The 21,387-nt window shown below is 40.3% G+C and overlaps 1 protein-coding gene across 1 annotated transcript in view; it reads left to right on the forward strand.

Annotated features, from left to right (window-relative positions):
- Window positions 1-21,387, forward strand: part of COL19A1 (collagen type XIX alpha 1 chain) — a 1,241,599-nt gene that overhangs the window by 374,648 nt on the left and 845,564 nt on the right. Inside the window, exon 11 of the mRNA XM_082249430.1 lies at window positions 4,277-4,321. Coding sequence (XP_082105556.1) covers window positions 4,277-4,321 — 45 coding nt within the window. The remainder of the gene's footprint in view (window positions 1-4,276; window positions 4,322-21,387) is intronic.

Below are 21,387 nucleotides of genomic sequence, written 5' to 3' on the forward strand. Positions count from 1 at the left end.
TTGCTTGTATATGCATTTTTGCCTTTAGTTTAGCCACCCCAGAATAATTTTAGCTCTTTTAAATGTATTTCCCGTTGGAATGCACTGGCCAATACCTCTATTTAGAATGCTCTTAAAACATTCCCATTTTTCCTCCTTGTTCTTTGTTCCTAGGATTTTCTCTCATTTAATTTTGTCTAGCAAAGTGTGTAATTTAGGGAAGTTGGCTCTTTTGAAATTCAGTGTACTTGTATTACACTTGTGCTTCTCATTTCTGTGATTTATACTGAATCTAATGAACCTGTGGCCACTGTTTCCTACGTTGTCCTGTATTTCCACATCCGCAATTAGGTCTGTATTATTAGTAATCAGTAGGTCAAATAATGCGTTATCTCATGTTGGTGCGTTCACCAACTGACCCATGAAATTATCATGCAAGACATTTAGGAAAAGCAAACCTTAGACGACTGAGTGGTTCCTTCTGCCCATTCAATATCTTGATAATTAAAATCCCCCATTATAATGACATTTCCCAGCATTGCCTCTATTCCAAGCTGTGATAGGATGTCTGCCTCCCCTCCTCCCTTAGGTTAGGGGGCCTGTAGCATATGCCCACTATCGCTTTTCCATTATTTTCCTCCCTTTGGTGCTGCACCCACAAGAATTCCACCTCCTGTTATAAGGCTGCAATTGAGATTTGCCAACATACTTACCATGAGTTTTAGTATTCTAGTCACCTTACCACTACTGCCCCAACATTACCTGCTGAACCTTGCTCCATGCTGGCTAGCTCTATATCTGGACCCTTCCCTCAACACATAGTTTAAAAGCTCCGCTAACTTCCATCCTCTCTCCTAGCAAAGCTGCACCCTCCCCATTTAGGTGCAGTCCATCCCTGCTAAAGAGCTGGTGACAGACTGGGAAGTCAGCCCAGTTCTTCAGGAACCTGAAACGCTCCTTTCTACATCAGATCCTCAGTCACCTGTTAATTTCTCTAATATCCCACTGCCTCTCTGGTGTGGCTTGAGGTACTGGTAGTATTTCTGAGAATCCTACCTTGGAGGTCCTGCAATTTAGTTCCTAAGTCCCTGAAATCATTTTTTAGGACTCTCCATCTTCCTCTAACTTTGTCCTTTGGTGCCCATGTGTACAATGACAGCTGGGTCCTCCCTATCCTCACCCAATAATCTGTCCACCCGATTCTCAAAGTGCCGTTCAAATTGTCATTCAAAGTGCAACAATACTGATAGCTGAAAATTGGCCTGGGCAAGAAGGGATTAAAGGTGCCTGGTATTGAAGTAGTTAATGAATAAACATTTTTGAACAGGCAGGATTGTTAATGCAAAAGAGATATACTATGTCTCTCTCCTATAAGAAATTCTTATCTGCTTAATTTCAATACACACTGAGCTTTACATGCAGCTCAATGAACAATATCTGCATGTGCCAAGATGAATAAACTCCCAGACATATGTGGGAGTGACATTGAACCGCACAGTAAAAGTGGCCAAAGATTGAAACCTGCAGGAAGACTGGCTGAAGATGTTAGTGGCCAGCAAGGGTGCTCATGGACACTGCAATGCTGGAGGGGAAGTGGGTGGTTCCACTTTATTATGTATAGTTTATAGTTGAATTTCTCTTTAACAATTTATTAAACAAATTAATGCTCCATAAAGTACTTGTGAAATCATAAAACAAAAAATGTCTTTGAATCTTTGCCCATTTTCTCTGAGCCGGCTTTAAACATATCCGTATGCCTCTGTAAACTAGGCTATCAAAAGATAAACAAAAGCTTTTGAAAAGTAAACCAAACATGGTGAGTGGTGCAAATGTAAAAGCTGCAAGAGGATTTCATAATATTTTATTTCAAGCGTAATATATTTAAACTTTTGTACAGTGTGTTTTATCATTGCCAGGCAAGGTATTATCTGTTTCAAAAACAATGAAACAGAGTTCAGGAAAGTTTAGCAGATTATTTTGCAGTAAACTAAGTTCTGGGTTTACATTTTGTTTTTAAAAAATAATTTTCAAGAAATGTAGCTAAATAAGATGGGACAAAGAGCAGTAAGAGAATATGATTGAATTATGGGCTACTATAATGTGCAAATTGTTACTGCTAAAGCCACTAAATATAGAATGTGTGATATACTATGTATTATTATTATTATTATTATTATTAATAATAATAATAATATTATTAATATTATTGTTATTAATATTCAGAATTTATATAGTGCCAACGGTTTGTGCACTGCTTTACAATATAAAGGGAGACAGTAAAGTGGGAATACAATTTAATACAGAAGGAATCAGAGGGCTCTTCTCTTAAATTCAGAGCTCTAATGAGACTACTATTAACTTCAAATGATATACAGTATATTCAATGCATTTGCTTACTTTTCACACAATGCTTGTACCCTTTCCCTAGTGATTTTTCTGCACCTCTTATGTTTAGCTGTGGTACAGATATGTTAACATTGATTATACTGCATGATAATTGGTGTATTAACTTGCTTGAAAATGTATGCAATACTAGTTTATGAAAATCATCCAGCTGCCACCAGTCATTCGGGTGTCAGACCGATATATCTTTATTTTTTGCTTTGTATGTTCCAAGGGGTTCTGCTGTTTAGGAAAATGGTGCACCCTAGGTGACTAGAATCTCTATGTACAATAACCAGCTATTTTGACCTTTGAAAATGACCATTACTTCCCCTCAATATTCCTGTCTGATCTGGAACATTTGAATTGGGAACATCACCTACAAGCTGTGTAGTTCTAAACAAAAAATATTATGATCCCTTTCTGAAAGTAGTTGTATCCAAGATATGACTCCTTACAGTCAAGTATTGATCATAAATAAAGCATACACATATACTGTATGTATTGTTTTACACATTTGTTTTACTACATAGTGAAGCCCGTAGGATTTATTAAAATCAAAACAGTAAAGAATAATACTCACAAGGTATCATTTAGAAATAAGCATTGAACAATATTGAGCAGCCTTGCACAGCTAATCCCTTAATTTCCATGTCGCTGCCAGCGTGCGTTCCACGGTGGTTAACAGGAAATGACGCTGCAAAAGCTCCGCTGCCCGGAAGTGCGTTGACGCGTTTCGCCCGCCTTAATGGGCGTTATCAAAGACATCTTTGACGCACTTCCGGGCAGCGGAGCTTTTGCGGCGTCATTTCCTGTTAACCACTGTGGAACGCACGCCGGCAGCGACACGGAAATGAAGGGATTAGCTGTGCAAGGCTGCTCAATACTGTTCAATGCTGATTTCTAAATGATACCTTGTGAGAATTATTCTTTACTGTTTTGATTTTAATAAATCCTACGGGCTTCACTATGTATGGCTTCTATCCTTGCATTTGAAATACATATTGGAGAGTGAGAGGAGATGAATTATTAAGGAGCCATTCTAAGAGGTGCATGTCATCCATCCATCCGTCCAAGGGATATCTCATATGCTTGGGTGGCTGCATTGATCCTGTTATCCGACTAAAGAACATCATATATGCTTAAGGCTCATTTATACTCAAAATCTGGTGAGTGCATCCCCATTGGGGGTCTTTTTCCTGAAGAGCACTTGGGCACTTATGGATTTGAGCACCTGTTTGGCACTTTAGTTTCTTTTGAAGAAACCTCCTTTTGGACTGCACCTCAACAAATTATTTTGCACTTTATATGGTCATATTATGGACACTTAATTATTGCACTTTATTAATATATATTTAGTGATTATGAATGCACTTTTTGCTATACTATATTAATTTTTTACAGCACCTACTAATTTTTATAGCACTTATATATATATATATATATATATATATATATATATATATATATATATATATATATATATATATATATATATATATATATATATTTTTTTTTTTTTTTTTACCTGTTAGCGCTGTCTATATATGTTTGTAGTTAAACCAGGACTATGATTAAATTTAAACACAAATTTGTAATCCAGATTCAGAATAATATACTGTAACAGTTTATAGGTTTTGTAACACATTTAAGCAATGGTAAAATAGGGATAATCCCTGCAGGTATGAATATCTATTTAAAAATAAAATAGTATATGGGATATTGATTGGTAAATGATGTTGAATATAAAATAAACTGATGCAGATATATAAAAACTAGACTATACAGTATATTTTATCAAATATTTATCTGTAATGCTTCTTATGTATTTAATATAACTTATGTATGTATGTATGTTAAATGGAAATAAGTATTACAGTGTTCCAGTTTTAGTAATGATGATATTTTATTTCAGGGAGAGAAAGGTTTTGACGGACTTCCTGGCCCAATCGGTCCCATGGTAGGAATAAAAATATCTTGTACATCCAGAAATATTATACTTTAAAAATATGCATTTAGTATTTTTTTAACATATTATCAGTTGTGCCATATATATATAAATTGAGGTCTACATCTTGTGAGTATAAGTAAGATAATTTTCTGCATTACACAAATATTAGAAAAGTATATTACATTGGAAATGTATCATAAACATGGTAAGGTTTCATGATTATTCTCAATTTTTGTTTTCCCTAAAAATTTAATATTTAGATTTTTTTCTACAGTATTTGCTAATGACATAAATGTTTGAAACTACTTTTCAATTATTCACATTGTTTTCTGTGTTTCTAGAATAAACTAATACTATTTCTCAAGGAAATTGATGTAAATTTACTTCAAGCCATAACCACTTGCCTTTCAAGTTCTGATCCTGTGCTTCTGTGTTGTGTTCACAATTATCTCTACAGCATGTTCCTATGAAAATAGAAAATATACATTTTTAAAAGACACACATTCAGCCTGTTATGACTATGGATATGTGGAAAGACTGTAGAGATGCTTCAGTAACACATCAATGGCATTAACATAAAACAATTTGTCCTTCCTTCCATCATCAAATTCCAAAATACATATAACATATTGCTACCTAAAAGACAATCAGTCTTTTGAACACCAGTGCAAAATATGTAAGCAGCTTTATTAGGCCGCAAAGTAGGAGGGAGAGACAAGGCAGATCTATTTTATAAATAAAAATCCGTGTTAATTCAGAGACAGTTCCCAGAAAACTACAGTTGCATAGTATGTAAGCAGCTTTATAAGGCCACAATTTAGGATGGGGCAAGATTTATCAATAAAAAATTATAGCGTATATTATTTCAAAGACAATACTTGCAAATAAAAAAACGACACACAGCAGGTAAAAGGAATCCATCTGCAGAAACATTGTGTGCGGCACCTTTACAAAGCCGGAGCATAGGAATAGGACAGGAGAGGCCACAGGAGCTGGTTATGTTGACAAGCCAGTAGAGGTGGCATGAGGGGAGCTGGAAATTGTGTCAGGCCAGATGTGGTGGCAGGAGCTGGTAATGGTCTAAAGTATATTTTGGCCAGATTACAAGGTAAAATTTAGTTAGTAGCACCAGCTGCATGGATTTTGTGATCATTGTTGATCCAGGACTGGTTCATTTTAATGAAAGTGTGATGGGGACAGGCATATTTGTCGCTTAGTCATAAAACCACCTGCTTTGCTGAAGACCCCCTCAGACAGCCTATTGCAACCCAGAAGCTCCATCGTGTACTGTATAAGCTCTGGCCAGTAATCCATCCTGGACACCCAATAGTCCACGGGATTATCACTTCAAAGAAAGTCCACATTACCCTGGGCATTTCAATCATTGGGTTCAGGTGCTGCCAGTAACTGCTGCCTGCAGCCGGGCTTGACTGCTGTGCCATGGAAAAACAACATGAAAGTGCCAATGAATCCTGTCACTATTTGGAAATGTAGCCAAAATGTTCTTCTGTGGCACCTCTTCTAGGTGGCACAGTTTTTAATTTGCAGATGCAGAACCTACTTACACCCTATTAGCTGTGTGTGCAGAACCTCTGCCTCTTCCTTTGGGGCCTACCTGAAAATATAAATACAGTACATTGCATAACTTTATTATCAGCTATGGCAATAGGGAAAATTAGGTAATGATTCTTTAGTGCAGTTAAGAATATGATGACTTGATGCACTATACCTCACAAGTATGCTGTGATGTGCTGCAAAAAAAGGGCAGCTTTGCTTGAGTCAGTCATATGTTAAATTTCAATAAAATATAAAAATATAAATATAAAATTCAATGTTAATATAAATCGCACGGACAGTAATATTTATAGCGATATATAGCACTCTATAGCACAACTATCTTTCCCTAATTAAACACTGTCAGCTCTCCCCTTCTGATCCAACACTTACTGACAAATGGCTGCTGGGAACCCTACTTTTTAAAGGCTGGCACATATGAAATTAATAATTCTAAGCCAAATAGCCATAGATCAAAGGCCAATAAGTGAACTGTTGGTAACTGTTGGCTATATCAGTAAACGGTTACATTTGTTTACTGGGTATGTGAACTGTGAACAACTTCAGATTCAGGTTAAACATGGGTTCACCTCACGCTAGAACCTTTACTACGTCAAATTCAAAGTACCACAGACATTAAAGGGATTACCTTAAAGGGCAAAACTTATAAATTGGCTGCCTATGCTGATGACATCCTGCTCTTTCTCACCGACCCCCTGATCACAGTACTTAACCTTCTTACGGTTCTCAAAACGTTCCAAGACTTGTCCAACCTAAAGATAAATTATTCTAAATCGCGAGCCAGCCCTCAATGTGTCCCTTCCCTCCTCGCTCCTGCCGCTCTGCCAGACCAATTTCCCCTTCCACTGGGATCCACAGGCTATTACTTACCTGGGTGTCCAATTGCCAAGCACTCTTTTGGACCTGTAGGCTAAAAACCATTTGGCGATCTTGAACACGGTTCGGACAGATTTACGCTCTTGGTCCCAGGGACCCTTCTCCTGGTTTGGCAGAGTAGCGGTAGTGAAGATGAACATTCTCCCCCGCCTACTATATATTCTTCAAGCCATCCCAATCCATGTCCCCCCGGCCTTCTTCAAAGCGTATCAGCGTATGTGCACGGAATTCATTTGAATTCTAAGAAACCTAGAATCGGCTGGGACACGCTTACCCGTCCCAAGATGGAAGGCGGCCTGGGCCTACCTCACTTGCTCAAGTACCATTGGGCATGCCACCTTTCTAGGATAGTCGATTGGCATGCACATACGGAATCCAAGGACTGGGTGAATTTGTAAAGTACGATCTCTACTTTTTCTGCGCATCACCTTCCATGGATGGCTCCTGACTCAACGCCTCATTTCATACTTTCGCAACCCCTGACGGGAGCGACGCTTTGTATATTCCATACAATTTGTAAGCAGTTAGACATCTCCCAGAAACGTAGCCCTCTTAAGCCCTTGCACTCCAACCCAGAATTCCCCCCAGGCCTACCATTTGTACCATTGGAGGGACCCTCTTCGACGATCCCCTATAGAGCCCACCACTTTTTCGCCGGTTCTCGTTTACTCTTGCATTGGGACCTCCTTTTCAAGTTCCCGACAGTGTCCATTCCTCTGTACTGCTACTTTCAAATACGGCACTTTTTAACTCGTACCCAGCCGTTGGCTGATTGGACTCGTCCACTATCATCCTTTGAAAGGCTTTGCGATGCCCCTGGCCCCCATCGCCACCTAATCTCAATTCTATACTCTATGCTATTCCCCATCTCCCATGCACCGGCAGAAACTCTTCGGAGACGCTGGATGGGGGAGTTGGGTCTGGACCTCTCCAGTGATGATTGGGCCAACATTTATTTGCATACCCATAAGGGTTCTGTAAATGTACTAGCACAGGAAACAGGATTTAAACTGTACTCTAGATGGTACAGGACCCCGGAATTGCTGCACAAGTTTTCCTCAACAAATTCCCCCTTATGCTGGAGATGTGGGCAACATCCGGGGTCTCTATTGCACATTTGGTGGGAATGCCCCATCATTCGGCCTTTCTGGCAGGAGGTCCAGGCCATAATCCCCCGCATCACTACCTACACGCCTGACTTCACTCCGGCGCAATACCTCCTCCACCATACGTCTTTATCGTTTGCCAGTTACAAGAAATCTCTCACATTACACCTGATCAATGCGGCCAGAATGCGTGTGCTGTGCCATTGGCTCTCCACTTCTCCCCCTACCATTGCGGAGTGGCTGCGCCGGATTCAGCGAGTGGCTGAGATGGAAGATATTGTCGCTCAGGCCAGGGACTCCCACCACAAATACTACACGACCTGGGCTCCCTGGATACATTTCAGGACGTTGCCCGATTTCCAGCATCTGAGCTCTTGATCACCGATACTCTCCCTCTCCGCTGATGAAGGGGACACATGACGGGTTAAACCCTTCGCAATTTAATTTCGCATGTCCCAACGTTTCCCTCCCTGTCTTCTTTTTTTGTTTTTCTGGCCTGCGGTTGGGATATTATCAGGTGGCTGTTGTAGTGTTTCCTGTTCCTGTCCTAACTGTATGCCACGCCTTCAGTTTACAAGGTTTCAAGGCTTTATTCTCCATGTCTTGTATACACCTGCAATGGTCTTGTATTTTGTAATGTGCCTTATTTCAATAAAACGTTTTGACAAAAAAAAAAACATGGGTTCACCTCGAACCCATGTTTAACTGGAACCTGACACTCATCTCTAGTTCTGGGCTGCTCAACTTTTAGAGATACTGAACTTTGTACTACAGTAGGGTGAATGTGTGTGTGTGTGATGGGGAGTATTATTTGCACACAATATTTGGTTCAAGACTTTATTGGTGCTATATCATAAGAGTACAGTATCATTCTATATCTAATTTCAGTTGCTTTTACACAGAGCAAGGAGTTGTGTTGAAAAAGGGGAATAAGGTTGGAAGGATTCGGGGTGAAGTACTATTATGTATAGTAGTGAAAGGTGAGCACCGATGCAAAAAACAAATATGTGGGCTCAAATACAGAAAGATCTGCCCCCAAATTGTAATGATTACAGAAAAAGCAGTAATATATTTAACATTATAACGTTTAACATTGTAATACCTGCATTGACTTTTCTGTGCATGACAATAAAAAACCATAACATCAAGTCACATATCAAATTATCCAGTTGGTATTGTCTGATGTTTTTCTGATTACAGTTTTTTATTGTCCTTTTTATGTTCATTATGTTGCTTATAAATGCAAAAGGACAGTGAGTATGTTTTTGTGCAAAGGATGATAAATTGCTGTAAAAGGGGAAATATTCAGTTCTAGTAGAACTGGGTAGTTTACTTGTGGTAAATGCCAGTTATATAAAGAAATTGGCTGTCCTCTTCATTGCAGAAATCATCCCCTACCCCTATTGCCAAACCAGGCAGTGATCACTATATTTGCTGTGAATTGAATATTCACCAATTAAGAAAATTAGGAACCTGTAAAGGTCTTCTTTTATCTATATTTAGGAATTCTGACATTTTTATTATAAAAAAATTTAATACCAAGTTGCTGCAAAAAAAAAAAATAAATAAATAAACCTTATGTGGCTGTTAGCTCAGGAAAAATAACTATAGCAGCTGCAGGCCATACATACTTCAGGATGAAGCTTGTTTCACCATAAACGGCTCAGTAAACAATCTTCAGCCTTCAAGCCACTCATATTTTCCTAAGGGTATTATCATGGAATATGTAAACTTCATATTGGCTAAAACAAGCAAACAGAGACAACACAGCTAAACATTTTTGGCAGGCTGTGCTAGACATATGAAACAAATATATTAGTTTCCAGTCATGTTTTAATTAAAGGCAGTTGCTACAAATGCATCACTGTAATAACAAACACGTCACATTCACCACTGTTGTATGGCCTTACTGAGCTCTAACAGGCTTGTTTATTAAAGCAGAATGGTGAGACTGAGCAAAGATCAGTAACCCATCAGAACGTACCTGATTTTAGTTGACAGTAGTCAAGTCGGTTTGAGATGATTTCTGATTGGTTGCTCTGAGTTCTTTCATTTTGCACATCTTATTTCACTGTATCAAAAATCTATAGGTTCTTCAAAGCAGCAGCAGCCATATAACTATTACTTTGTTCATACTACAAACATATTGCAGTGAAAGGGCCTTAACTTTCCTTTTTTTAACTCACTCTCATAGCCACAATTCACTGCAAACTGGCTTGTCTTTTTCATGAGAGTTTAGTAGGTGGATCAGCTGTGTGGTCTGACTGATTAAAATATATATTTTTCCCAGTCTAGTTTCATGTTACAGGCATGTTACATTAACAATTCTTTAAGTGGACCTATACTTTCTATCAAACATTGAGCCTTTGCCTATATTAAGTTAGTTCCCTCAGTTTGCTGCATGCCTGGGGGGGGGGGGATTCCCTCATTCTCCTGTTTCGCAGAGACCAGACTGTGATTGGACTTCAAGCCTACACTGTAACTTTGTAGCAAGCCACAGGGAGAGAGGCTGCAGCAGGAGGCTGATCTGTGTCAGACATTTATTAATACAGGCACTAACTGCTAAGATACCAGGATGTGCAGGAATGTGTCATTTGAGTGACAGCTTCTCTGTCCAAGAAGTAAATGCATATTTTGGAAAAGTGCAAAACAACACTATCCCCAGAATTTCTGCATGGTCAACTTAGACCATGGCTTAGGTGGCAAGGTTGCCAGATGCAGCATACAGTTGCAATATGACTTTTGGTAACACATTTCAATGTGTAAGAAAAGCTCGAGACAGTTGCCCTGCCTGTGCAGCTTTGCTAGTGGAAGGGATACTAGGTTCAAAAACCTACAAATACATTTCCATTTGAATAGCTACAGTTTTTGGCAGCAGATCTTGGTAAATGTAAAAAATATTTAAATGATGATCTTAAAGGTCATAGTTGAATAGAGTTCAATGTGAAGCTATCTTTTGATTGTCTATCTGTTGGAGCTTCAACTTGAGCTTGAACTTTTTGTTCAGGGATAGCCTATAGGGATGATCGAATGGTTCGGGTCGACCAACGGTTCGGCCCGAACATTGGGTGTTCGAGGTTCGGCCGAATTTAGAACTTTTTGCCCAAAAAGTTCGGAATTCGGCAACCAGAACCGACCAAAATGCAATGCTTCAGGAAATGGGCTTTAAAATCCCGTGATTGGACCAGAACCATTAGCAAAAGCCAACTGATGGGGCAGGAGAATGCTAGGAATGTGATTGGAGTGACTAGGGGGTCCCTAGACCAATCATTAGTGAATACGCCCCCCAGTATATAACATAGCCCCCGCCATATTCCTAGCATTGTTATACTGGACATGGAAGAGAGTGGAAGCAGTTCTGTTAATTTTACTTTAAAAGTGTTATTTAGCATTTATTAGTGTGAGGAAAGGGATATCTAGTGTAGTTAGAGTGCTCCTTTACACTTAAGTTAGCTTCAAAAATTTAGTTTCTGTAGGGAAAGTGTTAAGTGTAAGGGGACCGTAGTGTAGTGTAGGGTTAACTGACAGTGACTGCTATGGAAGGGTGACAAAACCCTTCCATAGCAGGGTGACCGCTATAGAGAAATGATCATTTCTCTGAGTTGCTTCGGCACAGGCATATGGCTTCTCACCAGCAAGCATTTTTCATGCTGCAGGGGTTGCCACTGCCAGTGCTTTTTTGAGGACATGTTTGATGTCAGACATGACATCTGAACATGTGTATAGGGGGTATATATACACATATATGTCTGTATATATACCCCTAGACATATATAGGTGTGATAGTAGCAGAAATATATTACTGTAAATGATTTCATTAGCGCAAGCATATATTTCTGCTACTATCACACCTATATATGTCTAGGTGTATATAAATATATGTATGTGTGTTTTGCCTGCCTCAAAAGAACCCAAAAAAATGCCAAAAAAAACGCTAGCGTCAAAAAAAATGCCCAGGTATGTTTTTGCTGGCATTTTTTGGGGGTTTTTGGAGGCAGGCAAAACATCAGAACTTGTGCACAGTACCACTATACACAAGTTCAGATGTTTTTCCTGACTGCAAAGAACCCAAAAAAATGCCTGCTATTAAACCGGCAAGGTGTGAAAACCGAGAAGCCAACCTCCTGTACTGAAAGTGTTCTAATACAAACAATCTTTTTTTTTATGGTTCTGGACATGCTACAGAGCTGAAACTTCACATGTACACTTTTTAGACCCCCCCCCCCCCCCCGGATACGAAATCCAAAGTCAAAATCAAAAAATCTTTTTTTGTTTTTTAATTTTTTCAATAATTGTCTTTTTTTATCAAAAATGACAATTTTTAAGAACTTTTTTGTGTGATTAATAGTGGGGCATGACCCAGAACCCTAGGCAATTTTTAGGGGCATTTATTGGGTTTTAGGGCTTAAAAATTGTGTTTTTTGATCACCGAAGTTCGGGTCCCATTGATTTCAATGGGGTTCTGAAATCCGGGCCGAACTTTCGGGAAGTTCGGATGTTCTGGCCGAACCGAACTTTTCAAAAGTTCGATCATCCCTAATAACCTATTCATGAAAAGCTTTTAAATTCATTACTTGGATAAACAGTAGAGGTTTTCACCCAACGTTGGCCCATTCCAGCTGGTCAAGAAATAGTTACAAATCTTATCATAAATTTGTGTGTATTGAAAACACAAGTTGCAAAAACAAGTTTTATTCTTACTGCTTGAAGGTCTAATTTTCACAGAAACTAACAAGAGGAAAAATAACATTATCTCATGCAAAACTCCCACAGTGGTACAAAGATAGCCCTTTAACATTTGTGGAATATTGTAGCTGAGCTCAAATTGTGTTCAGGCTTGATAAAATATGCACACTCTAAGACACTGCTGTTATATGGAATTTAAAAAAGCCAAACTCTGGAAATTAGCTTTTTATCTTGCCTGACTTTATGGAAATGTACACTTCCTGAAATAATATCCATTTGTTCTTAGCAGTCTCAATATTTGCATGTAATGAAGTGCCTCTTCCGACAGTGTCAGCTTCTGTCACCTCAGGTTTCCCAGTGTCTGAGCATCCGGATGTTGTGTAACATTTTTTTTTTAGCACTTTTAGTGTCCTGGAGAGGTCTAGACTTACATAGTCAGGGCAATATGATCAGCAGTCATGATACCAGTCCCTCTGGTATACATTTAATATGAGTTTACTAAACACTATTTTATACTTGTTTTCCTCATTTGTTTTTCAACTAAAGATGAGCAATTTTACCTAATGTATTAGTACTTTTGTGTTTGACTCTAGGATAAAAAATAAATACATATGACACTTTCAGTAAAGGGACAACTCCATTTTTCTTTTCACTAGTTTTAGGTCAAAATTTATTTATTTGAAGTAGAGTGCTTTAAATCACCTCTGTGTGTTTAGCTGAATCACTTATCAATATTCATTATTGTGTAAAAATACATTTTGGACACTGGAAAACATATCAGTTATGTTAATACTTATAAAATGTTTAACCACTTGCCCCTCACAGGCAAAGTGACGTACCGGTATGTCACTAGCCTGTGAGCCAATAGGGGGCGAGCGTGCGCCGCTGGAGGCACGCTCCCGCCCACTCGTTCCCTAAGCAGCTCGCGCGTGTGACCGGCAGACCCGATGTCCGCCGGTCACTCGCGATCGTCGGACACAGTGGGAGAAAGGCAGGCAGCTAATGTAAACACAGCCGCCTGGCATTCTCCCCTGTGTAACAGCACAGATCATGTGGTCCTGCTATGTAGGACCATTGATCTCTGCTGTTACACACACACACAGTCACATCCAATCACAGTTAGAAGCACGCCCCTAGGGACACACTTAACCCCTCCCTCTCCAATAAAGTTAACCCCTTCCCTCCCAGTGTCATTTTTACAGTAAAAGTGCATATGTATAGCACTGATTACTGTAGCAATGTCACTGGTACCCCCAAAAGTGTCACAAATGTCCTCCACAGCTTCTGGGCATGCGGCGTCGCCCCGGAAGTGATGAGCGGGGCCGGTGCCATCGCATTGATTCCTTTGAGCGATGACGTTCAGCTCCCAGGAATCATTGCAAGCCCGGAAGTGACGGCGGAGCCACGGCGCAGAGGGAGGAAGTGAAGAATAGGTGAGTATCTTCGATCTACAATTACAAGGTGAGTAGAAAAAAAAAAACCTAACTATCCAATTCTGTTTCAGGTGAAGGTGAACAAGTGGACGGGCACAAAAAAAAGATCGATTTTGTGCCCGGAACTCCGCTTTAAGGGGGCAAATCCTTCCGGTCTAAAAGTTTGTTTACAAGCAGCAGCCAGTTGGGCATCTGTCATTTAGTGGTAACACTACTAAATGACATCATTGACCAAATATGGTCATGACTGTTTTTGATCAATGATATCACCCAGTTTCTCTGACTAATTTTGAGGCGGTAGTGCTACCACTGCTAGATAACAGATGCCCAACTGGCTGTTGTTTGTAAACAAACCAGCCAGAGATCATTTCTGACATCATTGATGAAATATTTGTAATGATCATATTTGTGTAATTACTTCACTAAGAAAGCCTGCCTGGTTTGTTTACATACAGCAGTTGACTGGCAAACTGTAATTTTGTGGACAGAGTGAAATGGGTCAATATTTTCAGGCAGTGGGTCAACATAGTTGACAAGTATCTATATTGCTGAAAATGCTACTGACATTGCATTTACATTAAAAGATATTGTTAGTTTTTTTCTAATAGAGGACTTTGTAACTGTGTAGGTGCTTTTATATACTTTTAACATTTTTTTTGTGGGTGATGAGTAATAAGGTGAACAATTGTACCCCATAACAATTCCCCTGGGGAAACAAATTTATGGGGTCCTGTATTAAACACCCAATTCCAAAAAAGTTGGGAAACTACAAGTTGTGAGCAAACAAGGAATGGACTAATTTACAAATCTCATAAACTTATATTTTATTCACAATATAATATAGATAACATATCAAATGTTGAAAGTGAGACATTTTGAAATGTCATGCCAAATATTGGCTCATTTTGGATTTCATGAGAGCTACACATTCCAAAAAAGTTGGGACAGATAGCAATAAGAGGCTGGAAAAGTTAAATGTACATATAAGGAACAGCTGGAGGACCAATTTGCAACTTATTAGGTCAATTGGCAACATGATTGGGTATAAAAAGAGCCTCTCAGAGTGGCAGTGTCCTCTGAGAAGTCAAGATGGGCAGAGGATCACCAATTACCCCAATGCTGTGGCGAAAAATAATGGAGTAATATCAGAAAGGATTTTCTCAGAGAAAAATTGCAAAGAGTTTGAAGTTATCATCATCTACAGTGCATAATTTCATCAAAAGATTCATAGAATCTGGAACAATTTCTGTGCGTAAGGGTCAGGGCCGGAAAACCATACTGGATGCCTGTAATCTTCAGGCCCTTAGGCGGCACTGCATCACATACAGGAATGCTACTGTAATGGAAATCACATCATGGGCTCAGGAATACTTCCAGAAAACATTGTCAGTGAACACAATCCACCGTGCCATGAGCCGTTGCCAGCTAAAACTCTATAGGCCAAAAAAGAAGCCATATCTAAACATGATCCAGAAGCGCAGGCATTTTCTCTGGGCCAAGGCTCATTTAAAATGGACTGTGGTAAAGTGGAAAACTGGTCTGTGGTCAGACGAATCAAAATTTGAAGTTCTTTTTGGAAAACTGGGATGCCATGTCATCCGGACTAAAGACGACAAGGACAACCCAAGTTGTTATCAGCGCTCAGTTCAGAAGCCTGCATCTCTGATGGTATGGGGTTGCATGGGTGCGTGTGGCATGGACAGCTTACACATCTGGAAAGGCACCATCAATGCTGAAAGGTATATCCAAGTTCTAGAACAACATATGCTCCCATCCAGATGTCGTCTCTTTCAAGGAAGACCTTGCATTTTCCAACATGACAATGCCAGACCACATACTGCATCAATTACAACATCATGTCTGCATAGAAGAAGGATCTGGGTACTGAAATGGCCAGCCTGCAGTTCAGATATTTCACCCATAGAAAACATTTGGTTTATCATAAAGAGGAAGATGCGACAAAGAAGACCTAAGACAGTTGAGCAACTAGAAGCCTGTATTAGACAAGAATGGGGCAACATTCCTATTCCTAAACTTGAGCAACTTGTCTCCTCAATCCCCAGACAATTGCAGACTGTTATAAAAAGAAGAGGGGATGCCGCACAGTGGTAAACATGGCCTTGTCCCAACTTTTTTGAGATGTGTTGATGCCATGAAATTTAAAATAAACTCATTTTTCCCTTAATGATACATTTTCTCAGTTTAACCACTTACCCACTGGGCACTTAAACCCCCTTCCAAACCAGACAAATTTTCAGCTTTCAGTGCTCTCACATTTTGAATGACAATTACTCCATATGAAATTTTCATCCTTTTTTTCACACAAACAGAGCTTTCTTTTGGTGGTATTTAATCATAATTGAGTTTTTTATTTTTTGCGCTATAAATGAAAAATGACCGAACATTTTGTAAAAAAAATGCATTTTTCTTCGTTTCGGTTTTACATTTTGCAAATTTAGTAATTTTCTTCATAAATTTTGGCCAAAATTTATACTGCTACATATCTTTAGTAAAAATAACCCAAATAAGTATACATTTTTTGGTCTTTGTGAAGGTTATAGAGTCTACAAGCTATGGTACCAATCATTGAAAATTGATCACACCTGATGAACTGACTGCCTATCTAATTTCTTGAGACCCTAACAAGTCAGGACAGTACAAATACCCCCCAAATTACCCCTTTTTGGAAAGTAGACATTCCAAGATATTTAGTAAGAGGCATGGTAAGTTTTTTGAAGTTGTAATTTTTTCCCACAATTCTTTGCAATATGAAGATTTTTTTTTTAATTATTTTTCACAAAATGGTCATATTACCAAGTTATTTCTTACACACTGTATAGGCATACTTGCAACTACACCCCAAAATACATTCTGCTACTTCTCCTAAATATGGCGATACCACATGTATGACACTTTTCCACAGCCTGACCACATACAGAGGCCCAACATCCAAGGAGCACCGTCAGGCGTTCTAGAAGCAAAAATTACACATATAATTTTCTGACGACCTATCACACTTTTGAAAGTCCTGGAGCACCAGGACAATGGAATTACCCACAAAATGACCCCATTTTGGAAAGAAAACACCCCAACACATGATCTAGGAGGCAAAATGAGTCTTTTGAACATGTCATTTTTTTTCCACAGGTTTTTGGAAAAAGTGGAAAGAAAACCAAAACGCATTTTTTTTCTTACATAAAGTTGTCCATTTATAAGACATTTCTAACACATAGCATGTACAAGACAAAAAATGACACCCCCAAAATACATTCTGCTACTCCTACTAAGTATGGCGATACCACATATGTGACACTTTTCAACAGCCTGACCAAATACAGAGGCCCAACATGCAGGGAGTATCGTCATTTCCTGACTTCCCATTCCAATTTTGTGAGACACTGTAGGGCACTGATAAGCATTGTAGTGGCACTGATGTGGCATGGATGAACACTGACGTGGCATGGATGCAGCACTGATGAGCACTGACATGGCATGGATGTGGCACTGATAAGCACTGATGTGGCACGGATGAGAAATGACGTGGCATGGATGTGGCATTGATGAGCACTGACGTGGGATGGATATGGCACTGATGAGCACTGATGTGGCATGGATTAGCCCTGACGTGGCATGGATGTGGCACGGATGAGCACTGACGTGGCATGGATGAGGCACAGATGAGCACCCTGACATGGCATGGATGTGGCACAGATGAGCACTGACATGGCATGTATGTGGCACAGATGAGCACTGACGTGGCATGGATGTGGCAGGGATGAGCACTGACGTGGCATTGATGTGGCACGGATGTGGCACTGACGTGGCATGGATGTGGCACAGATGAGCACTGACATGGCATGGATGTGGCACGGATGAGCACTGATGTGGCATGGATGAGCACTGACATGGCATGGATGTGGCACGGATGAGCACTGATGTGGCATGGATGAGCACTGAAGTGGCATGGGTGTGGCACAGATGAGCACTGACGTGGCATGTATGTGGCACGGATGAGCACTGACGTGGCATTGATGTGGCATGGATGTGGCACTGATGTGGAATGGATGTGGCACAGATGAGCACTGACGTGGCATAGATGTGGCACAGATGAGCACTGACGTGGCATTGATGTGGCACAGATGAGCACTGATGTGGCATGGATGAGCACTGACATGGCATGGATGAGCACCAACCTGGCATTGATGTGGCACGGATGACCACTGACGTGGCACAGATGAGCACTGAAGTGGCATGTGTGTGGCACGGATGAGCACTGACGTGGCATTGATGTGGCACGGATGAGCACTGACGTGGCATGGATGTGCCACGGATGAGCACTGACGTGGCATGGATGAGCACAGATGTGGGATGGATGAGCATGGATGTGGCATGGATGAGCACTGAGGTGGCATGGGCAGGCACAGATGTGGGATGGATGAGCATGGATGTGGCATGGATGAGCACTGAGATTGCATGGGAGGGCACAGATGAGGCATGGATGTCGGACAGATGAGCACTGACGTGGCATGGATGAGCACGGGTGTGGCACGGATGAGGCATGGATGAGCACGGATGTGGCATGGATGAGCACTGAGGTGGCATGGGTGGGCACGGATGTGGCACGGATGATGCATGGATGGGGCACGGATGATGCATGGATGGGGCACGGATGATGCATGGATGGGGCACAGATTAGTCATGGATGGGGCACAGATTAGGCATGGATGGGGCATGGATGAGGCACTGATGGGGCACAGATGAGGCACTAATTGGGCACAGATTAGACATGGATGGGGCATGGTTGAGGAAGAGGAGGCATGCAGCTGCAGTTTCTCTCCTCTCCTCGCACGCTGTACCGATTGCTGTGTACAGCGTGCGAGGAGAGGAGAGAAATGAACCGGACATGCGTCGGTTTGTTGTGAAGTGATCGCTCTGTCATTGGAGCGATCACGTGGTAAAGGACCGCCCTCATTGGCCCTTTACCACGATCAGTGATGCGTCGGGTCCCCGGGACCCAGCAAGCATGGACACTGCCGGGAGCGCGATTCTGGGAGGACGTCCATGTACGCCCTCCAAGAACTAGACAACCACACTGCAGCCATCTTTCGACCATGGGTCGGTCGGAAAGCAGTTAAACATTTGATATGTCATCTATGTTGTATTCTGAAAAAAATATTGAAACTTCCACATCATTACATTCTGTTTTTATTCACAATTCGTACAGTGCCCCAACTTTTTGGAATCGGGTTTGTATAAAGGGGACGTTCAGATTCCAAATTGCCTTCTGCAAAACTGCACATACCTTTTGTGGGACAGGATGTGGAGTTGAGGCCCTTGTCCTGTCAACATGGGGAAAAGGTGCCTTGAAAAGGGGAAATGCTTTACTACTCCCTTTGTATGATACACTCCCAAGGTTGAAATCACATGGTCTGGTATGGTTCATGAGGGCTATACATTCTCTGTCATCCCTTTCCCGTCCTATAAACCAAAACAAATGCAGCTGATGTATTACCCCCCTCAAAATGTCACTATATGATGCATACCAATATCAATCACCACTGTGCAGAGCTATGAATACAACTAACAACATCAAACAAAATCATACATGGTCATACAGTGATTATCTGTGCATATATTCAACATAAAATGTCAAAGTATTTTCTAACATAGAATTAAGTTCATAAAAAAGTCCTCTTATTTGAGTACAGACATATTCTATATTTTATTGGTCAAATATTGTTAATACCATATTTGATCAATGACATAACTTATGATCTCTGGCTAGTTTGTTTGCAAACAACAGCAGCTGGGCATCTGTCAATTAGCAGTGGTAACATTACCACTTCAAGATGAGTAAAAGAAACTGGGTGACATATGGTCAATGATGTCACCCACGATCTCTGTCTTGTTTGTTTACAAACATCAGCTGGACAGGGATCTATCATTTTGCAGCATTAGTGTGACGGTTCAACATAGCCAGGATGCAGGTAATCGTGGCTCTAGTCTCTTCAGCATGGAGACAAAGTGCCTTGCAAAGTAGAATGCATTACTGTCCCCCCAAAGTACCCTCACAATGTTTAGGGCATATGCCATGTCATAGTTCACTGCCCCTAGCCATCATGGCTGCATGCATGAATTGGGTTATAGTTTAAATGTAAGCGCTAATAACATGCCATTTCCCTTCTTTTAATGTGCACTGCCTCTTTAAAAAAAAAAGTTGTGTAGTTCCCCTTGATTTTTCATCCTAAAGGATACTATATGATGAATACCAATATCAATCGCCACTTTGCAGCATGCATTATAAATGCAACCAATGGCATCCAACTCATCAAACAAAACCGTACATGGTCATACAGTGATTTATCTGTGTATATATTCAACATAAAATGTCAAGTATTCTAAACATAGAACAAAGTTCATAAAATAAGTCCAAGGTGATGACATTTACTGAATAATGTCATAACACTTTCTTTATAAAGTGACCCAAGATTGCTGGCCTGTTTGTAAGCAAATCAGTAAGGGAGCTGAAATTTATGCCTGGTTCACTGCATTTTTACAGAAAACCCTAACACTGGGAAAACGCACAGTGCAGTACAGTTTCCAGTATGAGAAACCATGCTGTGGTTTCCAGTGCGTGGGGCTGCCATTAGGATTATTTGTACCCCCATGCATTTTATAAGCAGCAACGTGTTTTTTTTTGCGAGCGTGGGAAGGTGTGCGATTACACTAGCTGGGCGACTCCTTTCAATCATTTGAACATTTGAAATGTGTAAACTGTGGTTAATAAGTGAAGAAAAGCACCAAAACTATCAGGTTTATGGCCAGTAGTAACACAAGAAAATGCAGTATGTAGGATAAAGTATATTGTCAGAAATGACTGGAGAACTAGCGTTTTCTCTCTTTATTAGTAGTGCAGAACTTCTCCCCTAGATTTGTATACTGTGTTTTTTCAGAGAAAGCATCTTGTCATCTCTATTACATGTGCCTAGGGGTCTGAAATCTAGTAGTTGAGGGGAAAAGTCTTTACCAATATAATTGATACTATTATATTCCTACTAATGTCTAAAGGTGCTACTGTGCAAAGTGAGTATAGGTGTTACCTAGACTAGTTGATGATAAAGAGAAAAGCACAATAAATATGGCTGCTGACCTCACTACAATTGGCCCCTATTAGTATCATTCATACATTGGGTGCTAGATGGGTAATATTGCTAGGAATATTATAAAACCTTAATACAGGTGAGAAACCAAAATAAATAAGAAAGTGCCAAATTGCTTAAAGTGCTGGTGCAAATTGAGTGTCAGCTTGTACCATAAGTGCAGTAGACACTCCCCATGATAAATTCAAAAAATGAATATACAACATCTAAGTGCACTGTGCTTCAAAAATAAGGTGCAA

This window comes from Pelophylax lessonae (assembly GCF_965119305.1).
Source record: "Pelophylax lessonae genome assembly, chromosome: 3".
NCBI classification, from domain to species: Eukaryota; Metazoa; Chordata; class Amphibia; order Anura; family Ranidae; genus Pelophylax; species Pelophylax lessonae.